Source organism: Cheilinus undulatus, linkage group 15 (assembly GCF_018320785.1).
Source record: "Cheilinus undulatus linkage group 15, ASM1832078v1, whole genome shotgun sequence".
In the NCBI taxonomy this organism is placed as follows: Eukaryota; Metazoa; Chordata; class Actinopteri; order Labriformes; family Labridae; genus Cheilinus; species Cheilinus undulatus.
In genome coordinates, this window is record NC_054879.1 from 46,844,573 (window position 1) to 46,865,852 (window position 21,280).

General features: G+C 40.5%; 1 protein-coding gene across 2 annotated transcripts in view; it reads left to right on the top strand.

Annotated features, from left to right (window-relative positions):
* marchf4 (membrane associated ring-CH-type finger 4) overlaps positions 1–20,856 on the top strand; it is a 35,991-nt gene extending 15,135 nt beyond the window's left edge. For both annotated transcript variants that reach the window (XM_041807554.1, XM_041807553.1), the window contains 3 exons: positions 11,964–12,119; positions 14,255–14,447; positions 20,344–20,856. In XM_041807554.1, the coding sequence (XP_041663488.1) occupies positions 11,964–12,119; positions 14,255–14,447; positions 20,344–20,768 (774 nt within the window). In that variant the 3' untranslated portion in view covers positions 20,769–20,856. The remainder of the gene's footprint in view (positions 1–11,963; positions 12,120–14,254; positions 14,448–20,343) is intronic.
* The last annotated feature ends 424 nt before the right edge of the window (positions 20,857–21,280 follow it).

The window sequence follows — 21,280 nt, forward strand, 5'->3', positions numbered from 1 at the left end:
TAAACACATTAGGAGATAATTAATCACAGACACATTTCAAGAGCACCTGCAGCAGTTTTTTAATGAGACTTTTCCTGTTTGCTCTACTAAAAGAACCGAGTTAGAGGGCTGAGTTTGGATCAGGTCTGAATTTAATTTTTGCTTGCACTAAAACTGTTTAAGTCAGTAAACAAAGAACAGTCTAATTTCTTTAAATGCACACAGAAGCTTTAACGGTCTTCATAGCCCTGCAGACAGTATCAGCGTCTCCACTGCTCTGATGCGCCTCATGATGCACAGGAAGAGACTGGCACAGAGATACTGAGCCAACATTCTGTTATTTGAGGGGAAATCCCTTTTATCCATAAAAATTGGCCTCTTTTCATAAAGTGTTTAATTTACAGACAAGGACAGGAACAGAGAGGGGAGAACAGAGTAAAAACGAACTCTCAGAGAGAGCTGACAGAGCGCTGCGCTCTTTGGCACTCGCGAACAATGATCAGGAAAATAATTCCACCTACGGCTTAAAAAACTAAGGATGTAGTCTCTAAGTATCACCCTGATGTTACTCTTATCTATATTGTCCAGTTAAATTAGTCCAGGCTGCCAGCTGCCGATGTTCTTGGAGTGTTATAGCTGACGAGGATGTGAGACTTTTCTTTCGTGCTTCATTCATTAGAAAACTTGGTTTAGAACAGAGAAAAAACCTTATTTGTCAAGGTCAGTGCTCAAGTTAACGCAGTATTATAATTTCTTAAACTGAACACAGCTTCTGTCATTCTGTGGTTTACGTGTAGGTTCAGACTTTAGGAGGAATTGGACACGCATGTTGTGGGTACAGGTGGGAGGGAGAGATGACACACAAGCACCAGCAGGTGTTAATGGTCAGGAAATCAGGGGGAATGGGCAGGTAGGGTGTTAGCTGTCCGACGCAGAACTCTATCTCTACATCCTGTCCGTCAAGAACTGTGTGAACGAGGAAAAAGAAAACTTTTTTTTTTCTCTAAACGTCTTGCTGGACTCCCAGTTTGCGTATGCCGGGGGCATGCATTGGGAGAAAGAGAGAGAGTGGCGAGGTGAGGCTGGACGGTTTCACGACCGAGGGGTGCAGAGGTTAGAGGAGAGCAGGAGTTGATGATCTGTTACATTGATGGACTTATTAAAAATGTTCAGGGCTCGTGACGGCGCTGGAGTAGCACTGGATCATTTTCACGATATTATTATATGCACATTTTTAACATGATATTGAAATTTAATTTTTTAATACCACGATGATCATCAATACCAGTGTACCGTGACAGCCCTAGATGTCAGTCTGACATCAGTTTCTCTTATTGTGATTTAACCTTAAGTTCCTTTTCACCACGATTTATCATTTTTCTGTCCCCTTTTTCATCATCTTCTTCTATCCTGCTGTCAGCGTCTTTGACCACCTTCTCATCGTAAGCACCTCTGTGAGGAGTCATGAAGTCGGAGCGTTTTATGTCAAATTGGCAGAGAAATCAGTTTTGAATATAGAATTTATATCAATGTCTGCCACCACCATTTATGACTGTATCAGGATGATGCTGTATTTCCATCTATCCATCTTCCTCCACTTATCTGGGGTCAGATCGCGATGGCAGCAGGCGAAGTAAGTCAGCCCATCCTTCTCCCTAGCAAAGTTTTCCACTTCCTCCTGAGGGATTCCAAGGCGCTCCCAGGCCAAATGGGATATATGATCCCTTCAGCGAGTTCTGGGTCTGCCTCGGGGTCTTCCTTCAGTTGGACGTGCCTGGAAGACCTCCACAGGGAGGCGACCAGGAGGCATCCTGATCAGATGCCCGAACCACCTCAGCTGGCTCCTTTTGACATGAAGGAGCAGCGGTTCTACCCTGAGATCCTTCAGGATGTCTTAGCTTCCTAGACACCTTCCTGAGGAATTTCATTTCAACCGCTTTGAACCTGCGATCTCATTCTTTCAGTCATCACCCAGAGTTCTAACCATAGGTAAGGGTTGGGACATAGATCGACTGGTGAACTAAAAGCTTTGCTTTTCGGCTCGGCTCCCTCTTCACTACGACGGTACGGTACAGCGCCTGCAAAACTGCTGACACTGTACCGACCCGCCTGTCGATCTCCTGGTCCATTTTACCATCACCAATGCTGTAATAGCATTTGGATATTTGGTTCCACCATTCCAGGAAACTTGTATCAGGATTTAGAAATGCCCCAAATTGTCTCTGAGACTCTATAAAACATGAATGTTTTGTCCTGTTTCATTGTTTTGTTACAAGCTCTATTTTTTTTTCTTAAATACATCTGATTGACATAAAAAATCTAAAAATCTCGGTCACAATTCTCTTTGAGGAGTTCATGGTGGGTCCCATAACCCAGGGGTTCTCAACACTGACCCCAATGGGGGTCGCAGGACACTGAGAGAGGGTCTCCAGATGCCTTAAAAACTAAGAACATTTTTGAATTACACTGTTGCCACTTTGGACAAATTTTGCCTAAGTTTAACTCATCTTTATCACTTTTTCCCACCAACTTTGCCAATTTTCACACATTTTTGCAACTAAAAACCCATGTTTTATCAATTTTAAACCCTTTCCACCCCTTTTTTCTGCCTGTTTTTGCCACTTCTAAACCCAATCTTGCCACTCTGCCTATTGTTGGCTTTGATGCCACTATTATCCCCTTTTACCACTTTTTAAGCCACATTTCACAATTTGATGTGCCCATTTTTGCCCATTTCTGACTATTTCTGCCTCCACTAACCCTTTTAAGCTAGTTAATATCAACTTTTATCCCATTTCACTAAATTTCCACATATTTTTGCCACTTTAATGCCATGTCAGCCACTTTTGAATCCCCTTTTACCACTTAATATGCACATTTTTGCCATTTTTATGTAGTTTTTGGCATTTCTAACCCATTTCTGCTGCTTTTAAAATTTAATTTCACCTCCTGTCCCACCATTTTTTGCCATTATTAACCCATTTTAGCTATTTGTAACGTATTTTAATTCTGTTTTTAACAACAGGATTTACATTTTTAAAAGGGCTACTACTACACAAATGAATTTAAATTTGTTTCTTTGATAAGAGTGGTTATTATTCAGGTTACATATAAAATACCACAGCTTTACTTTACAATGGACCATGATTTTGCTGGCCCCCAGTTTGACTGGGCCCCAGAAAGGGCCCCCCCCCCCCAATGGACAGCCTTGTCTACACATGACTATTCTTGAATGTTCATGGCTGTGTTCATCCACCTCCAGGTACACTGGGGGTCATTGGCACCTTTATTTTGGGGGTCACGGGCTGAAAAGGTTGAGAACCACTGTCCTACAGTATGTCTGCTATTGACAGCTAACTCTGAACATAATTCAACCCACTGTTGTTCTCATTTAAGGTCAGCGAGAAGCTCCACAGGGGCGTTTGCTTTCATTCAAACTCACGCTTTCAGATCTTGACCTCGTCCCTTGAAAAATAGGCGTATTATCCTGTATCTGCTCAGAGATTTTCAGGAAATAGTCCAGCAGTTTTCACATGTATAAAAAGAAAGCTGAAACATACAAAGAAAAGTTGTGAAATATTTCTGTGCGTGTGGCATCCTCTCTGAAAGTGTCATGCACTATTACATCCAAGTGGCCTTTAGGGCGGATGCTTCTACTGTCCTGTCCTCACTTCAGCAGCATGTAGAGAATATGTGAGTCCCTGCTGCTTTCCCTTTCCCTCCTAAATCATAACACAGATAATGCACCCGCACAGTGTGTTTGTCTGGTGCACAATGAGATGCCTCCAGGGCTCACGTTAGCATCATTCTTTCTATACGGCTTCGCTGTGCAGAGGCACTTTACTCTCCTTATCTATCATTGGACAGCTCCTCTGCCATTTGTTGGGAATGGGTTATAAACAAGTTACATAAGCACTCAAGATTTTTAGTATAAAAGTCCTCTGAGATGTTAATTCATAAATTTACTCATCCATTTTATTACCTTTAAAGAGCCTTTAACTGTCACTGTAAGCTTAATGGATCCTGTAAAATCAGCAATGAACAGCACACTCCCAGCATTGGTTTTATGAACGCTCGTCACAGGTAGAATGACTCAGTGTCATTTCTCTGATGACTGCAGTATAGCCACCTCTTATAAAGAAATGTATGTGCTTGACTGTCACAGGCTGATTTAAAAATAGCTCCATTCAGTTTCACTGGGAGCCAGTTTATTTAAATACCATTTCCCCTCTCCAAGAGCAAACTCAATCACAGCAGGGGCCGGATTCTGAACCAGGGTCTAACCTGAGGGCCTAACAGGGTCCATATTTAACCTTAAAATGTCAACCTTATTTTCACCAGAAATGAATTATGGGGGTAGGAAGATTGGCACTGATGGTAAATGATTTTGCATTTAAAAGGTGAACATGATGAGTTGAAAACTAAAAATCTGAGATAAAAAGTCAAACTTATAAGTTTAAAAAGTAAAAACATGACATTTTAAGTCAAACTAATGTTTTTAAAAGGCAAAATATGAGATAAATTACTCAAACCATGAATCTTAAAAGTCAAAAACTGAGATAAAGGTCAAAATTATGACTTTAAAAGGTCAAAATAGGATCTAAAATTTGAAATTATAAATCTAAAATGTAAAAATCTGAGATGAATTGCTTAAACCATGAGTTTAAAAAGTCAAAAACTGAGATGAAATTCCAAACCATGATTTTTAACAGTCAAAATATGAAGTAAACATCAAAATCACAAGTTTCAGTTGTCAAAATATGAAATAAAATGAAATATCATGAGGTTTTTTTTTTTTTTTTTTTTAAAGATTTATTTTTTTAAAGATTTATTTTTGGCCTTTTTGCCTTTATTTGATAGGACAGTGGATAGAGTCGGAAACAGGGGAGAGAGCGGGGAGAGACATGCAGGAAATAGTGCCACGGGCCGGATTCGAATCTGGGTCGCCTGCGTATATGGCATGCGCCTTAACCACTAGACTACCGGCGCGCCAATATCATGAGTTTTTAAGATAAAAAAATGAAATAAGAGTTCAAGTTAGGAGTTAAAAAAGGTCAAAACATGAGATAAAATTGAAAATTATGATTTTTAACAGTCAAAATATGAGGTAAACATCGAAATCAGAGGTTTCAAATGTCAAAATATGAAATAAAATTAAAAATGAGTTTTTTAAGGTAAAAAAATGAAATAAAAGTTCAAGTTGGGGTTGAATAAGGTCAAAACATGAGATAAAAGTCATAATCATGACTTTAAAAGGTCAAAATAGCATCTAAAATTTAAAACTGTTAATCTAAAAGGTAAAAATATGAAATAAAAAGTCAAAACCATAACTTTTAGTCATAACTGTGAGATGCAAAATTGAAAATATAAAGAAAACACAAATTTCTTTCCCACTTTTTTCAAATTATTTTTACTGTTTACATTTTCTATTTTTTATGACTCAGCAAGGATGTTATAAATCATCAAGGTTAAGTTTACATTTTTATACTGGAGGAAATCTGCAGACCTCATACTGGTGGACCAGTTCTGATAAAAAATATCATATGATCTGGTGGGCCAGGTAAAACTGCACCACTGGCCAGATTTGGCCCCGGGGCCTTGAGTTTCACACCCCTGTCCTAGAATCAATGGCATTCATGTTCATTGATTCCAGATCCTAATAAATGTGAGTAGCCTCTCTAATGAATGTGGTTCTATAGGTTGGGAGTTGATGCAGCTTTAAAAAGAGAAAACGAGGTTCAGCGAGGTGTTTGAGGAAAAAGCAGCACAAAGGAAGGGAAGCTTTCATGCTCTTTTAATACATTCTTCTGTTGTGTTGTTTTTTTTTTCAATGATATTTGCTGTTTGATCAACAAAAGGACATTTAGTTATCACTTTCTGTATGCGTGGGCTGTAATGCCACATTTGTTACCGGTCTCTCTTACTCTCTCTCCATCCTCAGTTGTACTGGACTGATCTAGGCTTCAGTTCTTGGCTGCAATCAGGCCGGTCGCAGTGAGTGGTCCGAGTCCCACTGGACTCGGCAGAAGTGTTCTAGTGCTCCTGCCAATACACTCCCACCCTGACCATCTGTAGATGGGCCTTTTCTCCTCCGCCTCACTTCTATTTCCCTCCTTTTCTCCACGACCAGGGCCCTGCTCTGTCTGTCAGAGATGTCAGCACAACGACGGCATGGACACGGAGTTGGTAACTCGGTCCATTTGCATTCCTTAGCAGGGCTACGAAGCCATGCTGAGGGTAGATAGGGACACGAGTTATATTTAATATTGAATTAACAATACCACGGCTTAGAGAGTGAATGCCCGGCTTAGAGAGGAGAGCTCTCTCGCTGCAGAAGGAGTCAGCTAATTTATTTTTCATTCACTACAGGGCTTTTGTTCAGTCTCATTAAGATTTAAGCTTATATACAAGAAGGTCCTGCTTTGAATTTTATACAGCCAGGTTTCTTTAACTGCAGGTCAGGACCTTAAAAGAGAGCTAGACTCCATCTTTGGGGTCATGGTATCGGATATGACATGAGTAGTAATATATTTTAATGAGTCTGGGGCCCAGGGTGAGGGCTTAGAAATCTCATTTGTTCCTCAGGCTGAATAGGGCTTAAGAATATTTGCTGGTTAAGGATATGGCTGAGCACACACTGCTGTTAAGTGAAAAGCTTGTGATGCTAAATTGAATGAATTTCTTAATGTCATTTTAGCTGATGGGTTTCTGTTAACTAGGCTTTGAAGGAGTTGTATCACATTTAAAGTCCTCCTCCTTCGTCTTTGCTTTTCTCCATACAAGCTGCAGTGGATGGCAGTAGACAGGGGCGTAGCTAGGGATGTTGGGCCCCCAGGGAGAATATCACACAGGCCCCCCCTTAACTGGCTAGCCAAGCAACAAATGTGGCATCATTTTTTACATATATATATATATATATATATATATACATTTTAATGTGTTTTTGAAGCATAATTCCCCATTTATGAGTAATATTTTTACTATGGTTAAACTGAATTTACTTGCATTATATTGCAGTGCTTGACTGTACCATTTGGAAATTTTTAAGGGAGGAGCAGAGGCTCCCAGTATTTCCACCCATCCAGCAGCATCATGGTGCATCAGCGTTAATGAAAACAGGGATAAGGGAGAAGTAAGTCATATTTAGGTACACTGCTGTGTTAAGAGAAAGAGCCATGATTGGTTGCGGGAGCTGGGAGGCGATAATTAGGATCAGTTAGCCGTCAGGTGATCATGGCTGGGCGTATGACTACCGTGTCCTGAATGAACTAATGCAAGGCTGGATTAATGACAAGGATTATGCCAGCGCATCAGGTGAGGGACATACTATTTCTCAAGTATCCCATCTAAATTTTTTAGGTATCCTAGTGGACAAGAACTTAATTTGGAAATATCACATTAATTTCACCCACAAAAAGTTGCACAGTGATTGGGGATCATCAGCAAACATCCACATTTTATAAATAAGGCTCGCTGCTAATATTGTCTTGGCAAAACCAACCCAACCCTCTTAAACTTTACTTTCTGCAAAAATGTTTTGTAAGATTGGAAGATTTCTCTAATTTGACAAAAGCCTCTCTCCCCCTGTAAAAAACCTGAACATCAGGACTAGGACTATGATGCAAGACTGCCTGTCATCTGTTTCTCCCTGAGCTTTAAGCACACATCCTTCAGTATCAAACTAGCATTTCTATGATATGAAAGTGTAACGCCACTTATCATACATTGCACATCATGGTGGTCCTATTTCCTTCCTGGTTGTGAGGACACAGCTAACTGAGTTGATCTAATATAGCCTAAAACATGTACACAGGTGCAATAGTGAAACCTTGTGATTTTCAGCCAATTCAGACACAAATTTTGAGTCACGAATCCCAAACTTTTTTTTTTTTTGCAACATCTTCAATCACCATAAAAACAGTAGGAACGCCTTTTTGATGCGCCATCCCTGAGTAAAATAACATAAATAAACAAGAAGGAAATAGACCTACTTTCAGACTTCCAGCTGGCACAGAATATTTGTTATTATTACGTTACTAGTTGTGTTTGCTGGTGATGCAGTAGATGTGTGTGAGAGATGGTAATAGTGTTTTTCGCTGGCTGTAGCTATAATAGCAGTGCAAATTTATCCAGAAAGATAAATGGCATTAGTTACTGTCTGTTCTGACTTCACTAATACGGTGTGATCACATTAATCGTCCACACTGGTCGTACGTCAGAAACGATTCAGTTGCAGAGTGAGCAGACGTTCTGCTATGACTGTTATAAAGTCAGCTTGTAATGTCATAGCATCTGCCTAGCTCTGCTGGAATAATACTGACATGGGGGACCAGCAGATATAAACCCATCTGTAGTTACAACTGAAAGCTAAGTAACAGCTCCTATGAAGAACATTTGGTTTATGTTGATTTTGGCGCCCTCTGTGGACAAAGTGGTACCCTCCTCCTAACTATATGGATCTTATCTGATATACAGTCATGTACATAAGTTTAAGACATGTATGGCACTAAACCCAGGTGTACACTGTACGATTGGGATGGACTGTGACAGAAAACCACAGAGTTTCCTTCTTCAAAAGACTCACACACTCAGGGTGAAGTGTCTCCATTCATTATCTCTCTCTCCCCCCTCCATCTCTCTCGCTATCTTTCTGTATCCCACTCACACAAACATCATCGTCTGTGTCTGTCTGTCTGTGAGCTGCAGGTCTGTGGATAGGAATATTTCCTGCTCGTTTATTTCCTTTATCATAGTGGGGTGTGTCAGAAAGTGATTCCAGCCGTTGTCATGGTAATTTAGGACGTTGTCTGACCATTTACAAAGGAAAACAATCCCCCAAAGTTGTTTATTCTGCTCGCGTTTCTGCTCAGACTGTGAAGTGTCAGGAGTCGTACGACTAAAATATCAAACATGCCAGAAATCCTCCCAACCAGTCCGGAGCTGGTCGTACGGTCGTATGGTTGTACGACGGGCTGTGGTCAGCCGTTGTAGCCCCCTGTACACAGCACGAGAAATGACACCTGATCCGACTGAGAGTCGCAGGAAAATCACACTGTGTACACCCGGCTTAAGGATTCATCACAGGGTCCAATGGGCCACGTCCCAGAGCTGGAGAGAGAGAGTCAAGCTCAACCCACGTGTGTCACTCAGCAGCGAAGGTCAAGCTCAGTTATCTCTTTTGTTTGAGCCTATTTGTACCTGCCAATATGCCTTTTGGGTCCTTTGGGCATTGACCAGGGTTTGTGGCGACTCTGCTATCCATGTGGACGGTACCCTAGGCCTTGCTTACTCCCCACATCCACCCTTTACTCTGCCCTAAAGGTGTAGACTTTGCTTTTTTAATCAACAGATTATTTTCCCATGGCCCTGGTAATATGCAAGGACATCCAGAGCAGGACAGGGTTGTGTCAATCCTCCTTCCCACAGGATGGTACCCTCAAGGGGCTTACTTGCCATTACTCGCCTTACCCCAGCTTTCATTTTTGGGCCCAAACATGCCCAGAGGTTCTGCACAGTACTGTTTATGTGTTTAAGTAAGGGTTTATGACAAACCCCATCCAGTTTTCTTTGAACTGTCCAGTATATCACTCAACAAAGCTTAATTCCATAGAACAATGAAAAACTTGTGTTTTGGCAAGCATGCTTTCACTCATGCCCTAATGCAGCATATTCAAACATTAGAATAAACATACAGTGGTGCCAGTTTAGCTGAGTTGGTAGAGCAGGTGCACATATACAGAGGCTAGAGACCTTAAAGCTAATCTTAATAAAGGCACAAAGCCCCCAGAAATAATCTTGAGAAGAAATAAAAATATATTAAGAGATAATCAATCTAGTATCTGATGGCCTTATTTGTGTTTTCAGGTCATAAGGAAGAATACAAATGAATTCTAGTCTCTTCTATAAACAGAAATCATGACCCAAATTCTTCAAAAATGTTCAACCACTAAAATGTATTTAAAGGTCACGTATTTTAACCCTTTAAGACAAGTTTATATCAGTCTTAATGGTCCCCAAAACATGCCTGTATCCAGTATTGATTTCTGCATGTCTGAAAACCCCTCTGTTTCAGCCCTGCTCAGAGCGAGCTGTTTCTGTCTGTAGCTTTAAATGTTAATGAGCTGTCTGACTCCGCCTCTGACTCCCCCCCCTCTCAGGAAATGAATCTGGCTCTTCTGATTCTTCTCTCAGCTGGCGGCTGAGACAAGGATCAGGAGAGGATGGCGGGACTTTCTACCAAGCAGGGAGGGCCAACTGAACCTGGGGGCGGGGCTAACTCCCCACATGACATCATGAGGGGAAAATCTGAGAACAGCTTGTTTCAGCACACATTATCTGAACGATGGAGACAGGGGGGTCTGACTCTTGGGCGGAATGTGGACGGACCAGGGCCACATATTTTTGTTAGAAAAGCCTGAAAAAGTGTATTTTGCATAATATGTGACCTCTAATTAACAAAGTTAGTTTGGACCATAACTGCAACAAAAGAAATATGTTTGAAAGGGCACATCACTACAGAAGGACAAGTTTGCATACATTTTATTTTACTCCATTTTCCATAAGAAATGTGGCAATTTCTCTAGGGATTCTTTAATCTCAGGAAATCCATCTGTTATCCAGGAAAAGGAGTTGAATTTACGTGTCATCACAACAAAGCCTGTCGATGTTCTGTATGTCCTCTTAGGGCTTTCAAATATCGTAAACTGATGGCTGCGTGTTTTTTTCCTGGGACAGATTTGCGACCCCACAGGAAACAGCTCAGGGACCCACTGTTTGGTCCCGACCTACTAGTTGAGAACCACTGGTTTAGTGTGAAATTACAACAGCATTTAAGGTCTAACTGTTTTCCTCCTAAAACTACATTTAAAGATGCAGCGTTCTCTGTGTTTAGAGCAAACTGCATGAAAAAGTCTGCCTCTTTTGAAACAGGCCTTAAGACCTTTTCTTCTTTACTGCTGAATTTTATTAAGATGAACTTAATACTTAAGACTTCTTATTCATATCTTGCTCTGCATTGCACTGCACGCTCTATTCAGTCCTTTTGAAATCTTTATATGCTGCCTTTTCTATCGCCATGGTTTTGTTGGCTTTTACATCTTATGTAAAGTAAATTACCATGTTAATGAAAGGTGTATATCTGTAATCTTGCATTAACTTTCATAGTCAGAGTAGAGAGAATGTAGGGAGACTGAAAAGGCTGAAAGGGAAAATTATGTGTTTCTTTTGAAGTAACATATATTTAGAACTATGAAGGAATATTTATGTCTATGTGACAGCCAAATTCCCCTCAGCGGCAGCAGGAACAGTGCACCTTTTGCTGCTTTGTTGGGGTTTGCTCTCTGACAGAAGCTTCAGTGACTAATCCTCCCCTTTTTCAAAGCTACTGGTAATCAAGCATTGTGCCTGTCAACTAGGTGTGAGGCAAAGCTCTCGTTTCACACCTGAGCTGGTGTTCTGCTATAATATGACTCTGCAGCACTGTGTGCTTCTGTTGCTGGGCTTGTGTGCGTGGCTGACTGTGCATGCAAAAGCAGAAAACCGATAAGCGGGCAAGAACTGCAAAGAAATATAAATGTATGTATAGTATAACTTGTAGTATAGTGCATAAAAAAGGGTTATTTGCAGGGGCAAGAGAAAAACAGTGTCAGCCAGTTGACGATGACCAAAGGGGAACACTTGTTTATGAATCACTAGAGTTCATTCTGAAGCTGAAGTCGAGTCAGACTGGAATTCCGAGCAATTTGCTTCTTGTTTTAGCCTGATTTATTCCAATGCACTCTGTGCCTCTAATTTAAAGTGTGGCCCCGCGTGCATAAGTGCAGGACTTTGTTTAATTTTCATCACAGCAGTGCATTGCAGCAGCACACACTCCAAACAAGATTTGCAATGAACACTGAAATGAAAAACATATTTATGCAGGTCATTGAGCTGAAATACTCTTGTCTCAGCCGCATCTGTTGACTGACATCCTTTCTGTCCAACAGGGGGAGCTCCTGAGCCCGTGTCGGTGCAGTGGCTCGGTACGCTGCACCCACCAGCCCTGCCTCATCAAGTGGATCAGCGAGAGAGGATCCTGGGCTTGTGAGCTCTGCTACTACAAATATCAGGTCATTGCCATCAGCACCAAGAACCCGCTACAGGTGAGCTGAGGTTGGGAAAGGCTGCATAAAGGTTGCATAAAACTTTATAGGTTCTTGGAGCTTGGAGGCTGTAATAAGCTCACAGTGTGGTTAAAAAAAACTCCAATATATAGAGAGGTAAAATGTCTGTTTTTTACGGTTGCCCTAAAGGCAAACAGGATTAATATTTCATGAGTGCAAAATATATTTCACAAAACACAAAAATATTTCACAAAAATATTTCACAGACCACAAAAATATTTCACAAAGAACAAAAATGTTTCACAAAACACAAAAATAATTTACAAAACACAAAAAATTCACAAAACCAATATATTTCACAAAACGCAAAAAAATAAAAAACTAAAATACATATAAAAAAATAAAATATTACACAAAGAAAAAAATATTCAAAAACAAAAATATTTTACAAAACACATAAAATTCACAAAACAAAAAGATTTCATAAAACAAAGATATTTCACCAAAACACAAAAATATTTCACAAAATGCACAAAAAAGATTATTTTTATTTGATTTAACCTTTATTTAACCAGGCTAGCCCCACTGAGATAAAAGATCTCTTTTTAAAAGGGGCCTGGCCAAGAATGGCAGCAATTACACAAAACACGAAAAAAATTTACAGGGGCGCAGGTGGCAGATTGGATAAGGCGCGGGCCCCATGTACGCGGGCGGCCCGGGCTCAAATCCGGCCTGAGGCCCTCAACCGCATGTCCCTCCCCGCTCTCCTCCCTGTCTCCGACTCCATCCACCATCCTCTCCTCTATCAAATAAAGGCACAAAATGCCCAAAAATAATAATAATAATTAAAAAAAAAATCTACAAAACAGAAAAATATTTCACAAAACAAAAAAATGTTTCACAGAGCACAAAAATGTTTCACAAAACACAAAAATACATTTCACAAAACACAAAAAAAATCACAAAACAAAAATATTTCACAAAACAAAAAAGACTCACAAAACAAAAATATTTCACAAAACAAAGTATGTCACAAAAATTATTTCACAAAACACTTATTCATTTCACAAGGCACAAAATATATTTCACAGAGCATGAAATATATTTTTGTGTTTTTTAAAATATTTTTGTTTCATGAAATATTTTTGTTTTGTGAAATATTTTTGTGTGTTGTAAAATATGTTCGTGTTTTGTGAAATATTTTTGTGTTTTTTTTAATATTTTTGTGTTCTGTAAAATATGTTCGTGTTTTGTGAAATATTTTTGTGTTTTTTTATATTTTTGTGTTTTTTTTTAAATATTTCTGTTTTTTAAAATATTTTTGTGTTCTGTAAAATGTTTGTGTTTTGTGAAATATTTTTGTGTTTTGTGAAATATTCTCGTGTTTTGTAAAAAATTTTAGTTTTTTGTGAAATATTTTTAGTGTTTTTGAAGTGTGTTTGTGTTTTGTGAAATTTATTTTGTACTTTTGAAATATTAATCGTGTTGGCCTTCAGGGCCACCATGTTTTGCCAGATTTGTTGGAGTTTTTTGGCAACTGTGAATCCAGCCCCAGGCTCTCCTCCCCAGAGACTCATTTAGATGCAATTTTTAGTTTTCATTTCCAATTTCATTTGGCACAAAACACCTAAAATGCCATTTATAGGAATTAAAGTCTTCACTGCGACTCCAGTTGTACTCTGATCATAAAGCAAGGATTCAGCTTAAAAGGAGCGATGTTCTTGAATTAAACAGGCCTTTTTCTGTCTGATCTCCAGAACTGAAAGATTGCAGAAACATCTTTTCTCTCAGTTTTCGACTACGCTGAAATGATTGGGTCCTTTGTGACTGCACATGAGTTTTTTTTTTTTTCCAGGCTACACTGATGTGTGGAATACTGCTGATACTGTGTACTTCATACACCTAGAGTCAGCTCTAACACTCCCTTGCTTAAATTTGCAGATGCTCAACAAAATGCCAGATACAAAAATCAAATTTTAGGTGCATGCATGTGTGTCTGCATTCTCTTATAACTGGTGGTTTTGATTTAATTGAATGTTTAGTAATCTGATAATCACATATGAGTGATTTAATCCAATGATGTCTTTTACCACTAAATGTTTTCCAAATGTTCAGCAAAGTTAAGAGAAAAATAGGTTGAGCTAACGTGGACGGTGGTCTCGGTCTCCCCGCAGTGGCAGGCCATCTCCCTGACAGTGATCGAGAAAGTGCAGATAGCAGCAGCCATCCTGGGCTCCCTCTTCCTCATGGCGAGTATCTCCTGGCTGGTGTGGTCGTCCTTCAGCCCATCGGCCCGCTGGCAGCGACAGGATCTGCTCTTCCAGATCTGCTATGGCATGTACGGCTTCATGGATGTCGTCTGCATCGGTGAGGTGCTAGATTTCATATCGGTTTATTTTGTGTTTGGTTTAATTCAATTTTTCTACCATGCGCTGGCATTTAAAAAACTGAGAATGATAATGAGAGTGTCAAGGCTGGTTAAATTATTCTGGGTTCATTATACATTCAATGAGCAAAACAAATAAAATGCCAAAGGTGTTCTGCAGAATCAATAATTATACCCACTGGCTAAGCACAAATTATTGAGAATGGCCTGAACTATTGGCAATCAATACAGCAAATCTATACAAACTCAATATTCAGAGCACTGAGCCTTGTCCCAATACACTGGCCTATCATTTTTACTGCACACAACATTTCTGTTAAATCCACAGGAACTATATTAAAGATGATGAAATGCTCAGCCTGCTTTATCAATAAAACATGAGTCCAGCTTTTGCTGTAACTGAAGTGGTTTTCCAGCATATATTTAAGTGTGTTTCTCTCTACAATAAACTGCAGCCTTAAATTCAGGAGCACTCTGAATACCCTGCTACACTGACATAACACAAGAGGGGGGAAAAGGTGCAGGAACCATCCTCTGGATTTGCGTGGGTGTCAACATTGAAACTTGTAGAATCCGCATTAGCCTCCTGTCCTCCTCTGCAGCCTGGGGGGCCATATGTTTGGAAAGACAGCGTGATGGCATCTCACACAGGGAGGAAAAAAAGGCTGAGTGCCACAGCAGCAGACAGGAGGATGAGAGGAGGAGCGGATTGATTGTCTCCAGTTTGGTGGCGAGGAATGACTGTCGAGTCATTAACTCTGCACTTTACAGAGATTAACTTGTCACCTGGCAGACATTGAAGAGTAAAGCTCCTGACTTTTTTCATGCGCAAAGTTCTAGTTAGGGGGGGCAGAGCTTACCAGGTGTTGTCAATGAACTCAGTAAATATAAAAGATGTGGGAATTATTTTATATCCATATTCTGCCGTCAGCTTCCACTGAAGTTCTAGCTCCACTACAGCTACCTTTTTTATCAGAGGACATTTTTATCATAGTATAATGCCCCGATTACGCGACAACGTTTTGGAGTGAAAACGCAAAAGTTTTGTAGCGTTTCTGCTGTCCGTTTACACGGCAACGGCATTTTGGTGCCTGAAAACAGAACTTTTTGGAAACGGGCTCCAGAGTGGAAGTTTTTCAAAATGCCCCCATCTCAGACACAAATTTTACACAAATTTAGCCAAATTTTAACCCATTTTTATCACCCCCCCCCCCCAATTTTAACACATTTTTGCCAGTTTAAAACTTTTTTTTGCCCATTTTAAACTCTTTCCACCACTTTTTCTTCCTGTTTTTGCCACTTTTAAACCAATTCTTGTGACTTAAGCCTAATTTTGCCTCTGTTTACCCATTTTACCACTTTCTATGCCCAATTTTTACCATTTTAACCACATTTCACTATCTAATATGTCCATTTTTTCCAGTTTAACTAACTTCCACCAGTATCTGCCTGTTTTTCTTTCTCAGTTAATACTTTTTGCCCATTTATATCAGTTTTTCATCCCATTTCACCAAATTTTCACCCATTTTTGCCAATTTGAAGCCTTTTCAGCCTCTTTCTAACTCCCTTTTACCACAATTTATGTCCATTTTTGCCTTTCCTTAGTATAGTTTTTTTTTGCTATGTTAATCTCATTTTTTCCACTTCCAACCCATTTCTTCTACGTTTAAAATCCAATTTCTCCTCCTTTTCACAATTTTTTGCCATTTTTAACCCATTTTTTGCAATTTTTAACCCATTTTAATTCTTTCTTTAACAAAAGGGATTTTCATTTTTAAGAAGGCTATTTACTACACAAACGATTAAAAAAGATATTTGTTTCTTTAATAAGAGCAGTTATTTTTTAGGTTAACTATAAAGTTTCGATATCACATCTTAACTTTACAGTGGACCAGGACTTGGCTGGCCTCCATGGTCCCCCAGTTTGGCTGGGCCCCAGAAAGCTCTCCCCTTTATCCCCCTTATGTACGGCCTTGTCTCCACATGACTGTTATAGAATGTTCATGGCTCTGCTCAGCCACCTTCAGGTCCAGTGGGGGTCCCCGGTCTCTGTCTTCTTCATTTTGGGGGTCCTGGGCTGAAAAGGTTGAGAACCCCTGGACAAGGGTGTTGATGCAGACTTCTACTAGCATAACTACACACATATATCCTACGGCAATGGTTCTCAACTGGTGGGTTGGGACCCAAAGTGGGTCACAAAGCCTTTTTCAGCAGGTCGCAGATGTGTGCCTGGGGAAAAAAAATGCCCCAAACTGTCTGAGACTCTATAAAACATGAATGTTTTGTCCTGTTTTCATTGTTTTGTACTGTCTTAGGTACAAGCTCTATTATTTTTTTTATTTTTTATTTTCTTAAATACATCTGATTGACCCAAAAAATCTAAAAATCTAGGTCACAATTCTCTTTGAGGAGTTCATGGTGGGTCCCGTAACCCAACCAGTTGAGAACCACTGTCCTACAGTATGTCTGTTATTGACAGCTAAGGCCCCGTTTACACGACAGCGTTTTCATGTGAAAGTGCAAACATTTTGTAGCGTTTTGGCTGTCCGTTTACACGGCAACAGCGTTTTGTTTTTGGAAACGGGCTCTAGAGTGGAAGTTTTTCAAAAATGCCCCCATCTCCGTCTCCGTGTAAACAGGGAAAACGGCACTTTCTGAAAACGGACATGCGCACTGCGGCTGCAGTAAATATCCATGTGCGAGTAGGCTTATAGGGAAGCCCAAAACAAAGATAGCCGACACCAGTGTACTGTTCGTGCCCCTCACTCTTTTGAATTTAACTGTACTTCTCCAACAAAGTGTTGATTTACTTCACCATCACTTGGATCAGCGGAGACGTATTTCATGCAGGCGGCAACCTCCGGTCCTAAAAAATGAAGCAAATGCGGAAGTGCCAAAAATTGCTATACCGCGACTGTCCGCTTGAGGAAAACCGGAAGTTCCGTCTGCACGCATGTTAAACAGCCGGTTTGAGACACAAAATAAACGGGTTTACAGCCTGGTTCAAATGTGTCTCATTAGCTAGTGTCTTATTGTGCTCCCACTGTACGGGGGGTGAATTTTTTTGTACCACGATCGTTTGGCTGATATTTAGGATGAACGTTGATTGGCGCGTCTCATTTGATTGACAGATAGCTCGGCAGGCAGGGGCACCGTTTCTGTCAACCGGAATGCTAGCTAGCAGGCTGACAGGAAGTCGCGCTTAGTGGGCGGGCGTTACCTTCGGCTGACACCGTGATTTCAATATGGAAGCCTCCACGAATGGGCTTCAAAAGCCGTTTTGGCCCGCCTATTGTAAGCAGCCGACTGACGTCACATGGGGTTTGTCCAATTCTTTCTAGAGTCTATGATTTCGTGCCTGCACCAGATTCTGACTCGACCCATACGCCGTCGAAGGGCACAAAAATCACACCGCCATCTACTGGCCTGGCACGTATACTACATCGTTTTTGGTGTTACCTGCAGTCTCGTTTGAACAGAGATCGTTTTGGAAACGTTGCCGTCTGAACATGGAACTTTTTGGAAACGAAAACGGAAAACAAAGCAAAACGTCGGGTAAACGGGGCATAAACCTAAAAGGTCACTTTTCACTCATTTTTATTTCATGTTTTTGCCCCCCGACTATTTTTGCCACCTGTAACTCTTTTTTTTTGTCACTTCTCACCCAAATTCTGCCACTTTCTGCCCTTTTTTTGCCATATTTTCTCCCCTTTTTTGTCACTTTTTGACCATTTTTCGCCCTTTTAGTGCTGTCAAATGATTAAAAATTTTAATCAGATTAATCACTGGGTTGCTGTGGATTAATTTCAATTAATCATGATTAAATAACATTCATTTTTAATCTATATTAATCATGCTTCATTTTGCAAGCTTGGTGATGCGTTAGCCAAACTGCTAGCAGAATCCCCGACGAACGTATGCTTCGTGTTAATGTGGTATTTTAAGCTGGATGCGCTTCGGTGAAAAGAAACCTCCTTCCTGCAGAATGTGCATAATACTTTATGTCGGTCAACTGTTCTGTCTTGGTTTTGTTGTACTCAAATATCCCATGGAGAGGACCAACGTGCTGTTTAGCGTCTTCCATATCGAGTTGGTTGGTCACTACCGGATGAACAGCCTATTTGCGCAGTGGCGTGCTCTACGGTAACCCTACTCAGACAAACTGCCTGAAATGCGTTGCCAGAGACGTTTCAGGGATTTTGAGTCAATCTGCGCTGTAGATGGGTTAATTGCATTAAAATTTTTAATCAGATTAACCACGATGATGGATTAATCCGCATTAACGTGTTAATTTTGACAGCCCTACTTTTTTTATTGCCACTTTAACCCGTTTATGCCACTTTTCATTACTTAGATTGTGGCTCTTGCAAAGTTGTTTTTCAACCATGTAGCTCTTTTGGTTGAGTGATGCTGCTTTAACCCTTTACCTACTGACCCAGTGCCGGCGCTGTGTTTTATGTCCGGAGTATTATTACCGTAACTCTGTCAAAGTTTGTCCGATCAGAAAAATTCCAACAGCATTGGAAAGCTGAGAATTGTGGGCATGTGCACATATATGGTTCATTACAGTACTCGCAACCATATGACGTGGGCATTCATAGCAAAACACCAGAAGTATCGCGAGACCGCTACACGGATTCTCAACACTGTAACTCCTCGAAAGTTTGCTCAGTCTAAAAAAAACAAAAGTCTAATACATTTGTTAAGCACAGCACCGTGAAAACAGCAGCTTTGGCAGAAGACGAGTGAGAAAGGAGAGTGAAGGAAGAGAGTAAAAGGAAAGGAAAGTGAGCAAGAGTGGTGTTTTGTTTTCAAAAAATAGCGTTAGTGGCATTTGTGCGTGTCTGTCATGTGCAATAACAATATGTTAGTTGAGAGTGTTGAGAATGCATTTTTCCACCTTTATTTGCACTAATTGTCGCCTATGTATATAGTTATCTTTTGCACTGTGTTTTGCACACCCAGAGTCCTAGACTCAAAAATTGACTGCTGATTGTTCTAAACATGTATAGGTTCACATTTCAAATGTCAAATCAAAACTTCATGAGCAGTACCAAAATTTCTTCTCATAAAAGCCATGACAAACAAATCTGTTTTTGCGTTTTTCTTCTTTTAAACTGCTGACAATTCCATATAATGTGCAATAATCATTAACCAGATGTTGAAAAGTCAAGTTCAAATACTCCTGGGAAAAGGGACCAAAGCTCTCAGAGTTAGGGCATTTCCTGACTATTTTACAGCCATAATAACAAAATATGTCCAAATCGCCATTTTTAGCATCAGGAGGTAAAGGGTTAAAGTTTTATTTTCATCTTTACTGGTGAACGTTACTTTGATAAAGTGTAATGAGATTTTTTTTTTTCAATGAATTGGGCAAATGCCTTTAGTAAAAGAGTTTTTAAAATGCCTCTTATAGAGTACATTACATTAAAATGTCTCTAATTCATACAATATTGCTCTCTGCTGTAAAATATTGGGGTCAGAGCATCTGTTGTTACAGCCTGATTTCAATTTTCCAGACACGAAGTTCAATGAACCTAAATCAATAAGCAATTTTAAACTGTGATAAGATGTTATCGAACGACCCCAGAGACCGGATCCATAATTTTTGCAAACCTACACCAAAGTGGAATGAAGAGTGTTGCTGCGTTGTAAGTTTCTCCATGTCTACAGTTTTTGTAAGAATAGAGATCTTATCTGAGGGTTATGGTGCAGTACTTTAAAGATGAGTTGTTTTGTTCTGCTACTCCCCAAACTATAACTTCCTGCAGGCTCTAACAGTGAATCCACCACTGCAGAGACATAAATCACTTTGTTGTGTCATAAAGTCTGCTGCCAGACTCTGACATTGTCTAATTGATGCTCTGATCTCTACAGCACTAATCGTCCACGAGGGGCCGTCTGTGTTTCGAATCTTCCACCGCTGGCAGGCTGTGAACCAGCAGTGGAAAGTCCTGAACTATGACAAGTCGATGGACAGCGACGACCTAAAGGACGCCGCTGTGGACAGAACTCTGTCTCAGCCCAGCCCGGGCTTTCAGACTGGCCTAGGAGTGTCCACCTCCACTTCCTCGCTGATGGTGGTAGCCTCCACAGCCGCCGGTTCTACTTCCACCACCGTGGTGACAGCGGTACCGGGAGGACTGGGACCGCACGTGGACACAAATAGCGGGAGCGCAGTGCCGGACCAACACTGTCCCTACAACATCCTCCACCTCCTCAGCCACCTGAGGCAGCCGGATGCCCGCAGCCAACCCAGCAATAGCACACGAGAGCTGGTCATGAGAGTCACTACAGTCTGAGGAGTCAGATTGAGGCCTTATCTCACACGGAGGTGAAAGAATTATCAACCAGCTGACAGTTCAAAAAAGTCTTACCTTGACTGCTCTGGATTAATACCATGTTGTTGTTTGTTTCAAAATGCATCTCTGATGTCCTTACATGGATTGAATAAAAGTCAAAGTTGTTTGATTTGCAGATTGTTTGGAAAATGGTTTTGTCTTTGTGAAGATTGCTTAAATGCAGAGAAGTTTACCCCTGACCTTTGGGAATAATAGACGGTCGAGTCTATTACTGTTCAGGTCAAAGACCCTGTAACGTGAAACCCAAACTTTGTTTCTTAAGGTCCATCCATCCATTTTCTACACCACTTATCCTGTTGTAGGTCGTGGGGGCTGGAGCCTATCCCAGCTGTTATTGGGCGAGAGGCAGGGTACAACCTGGACTGGTCGCCAGCCAATCACAAGGCCCATATTAAGGTGCATAAGATTGTGTGTAAAAGATAATTTGTTTCCACAAGACAGTCGTATTAACG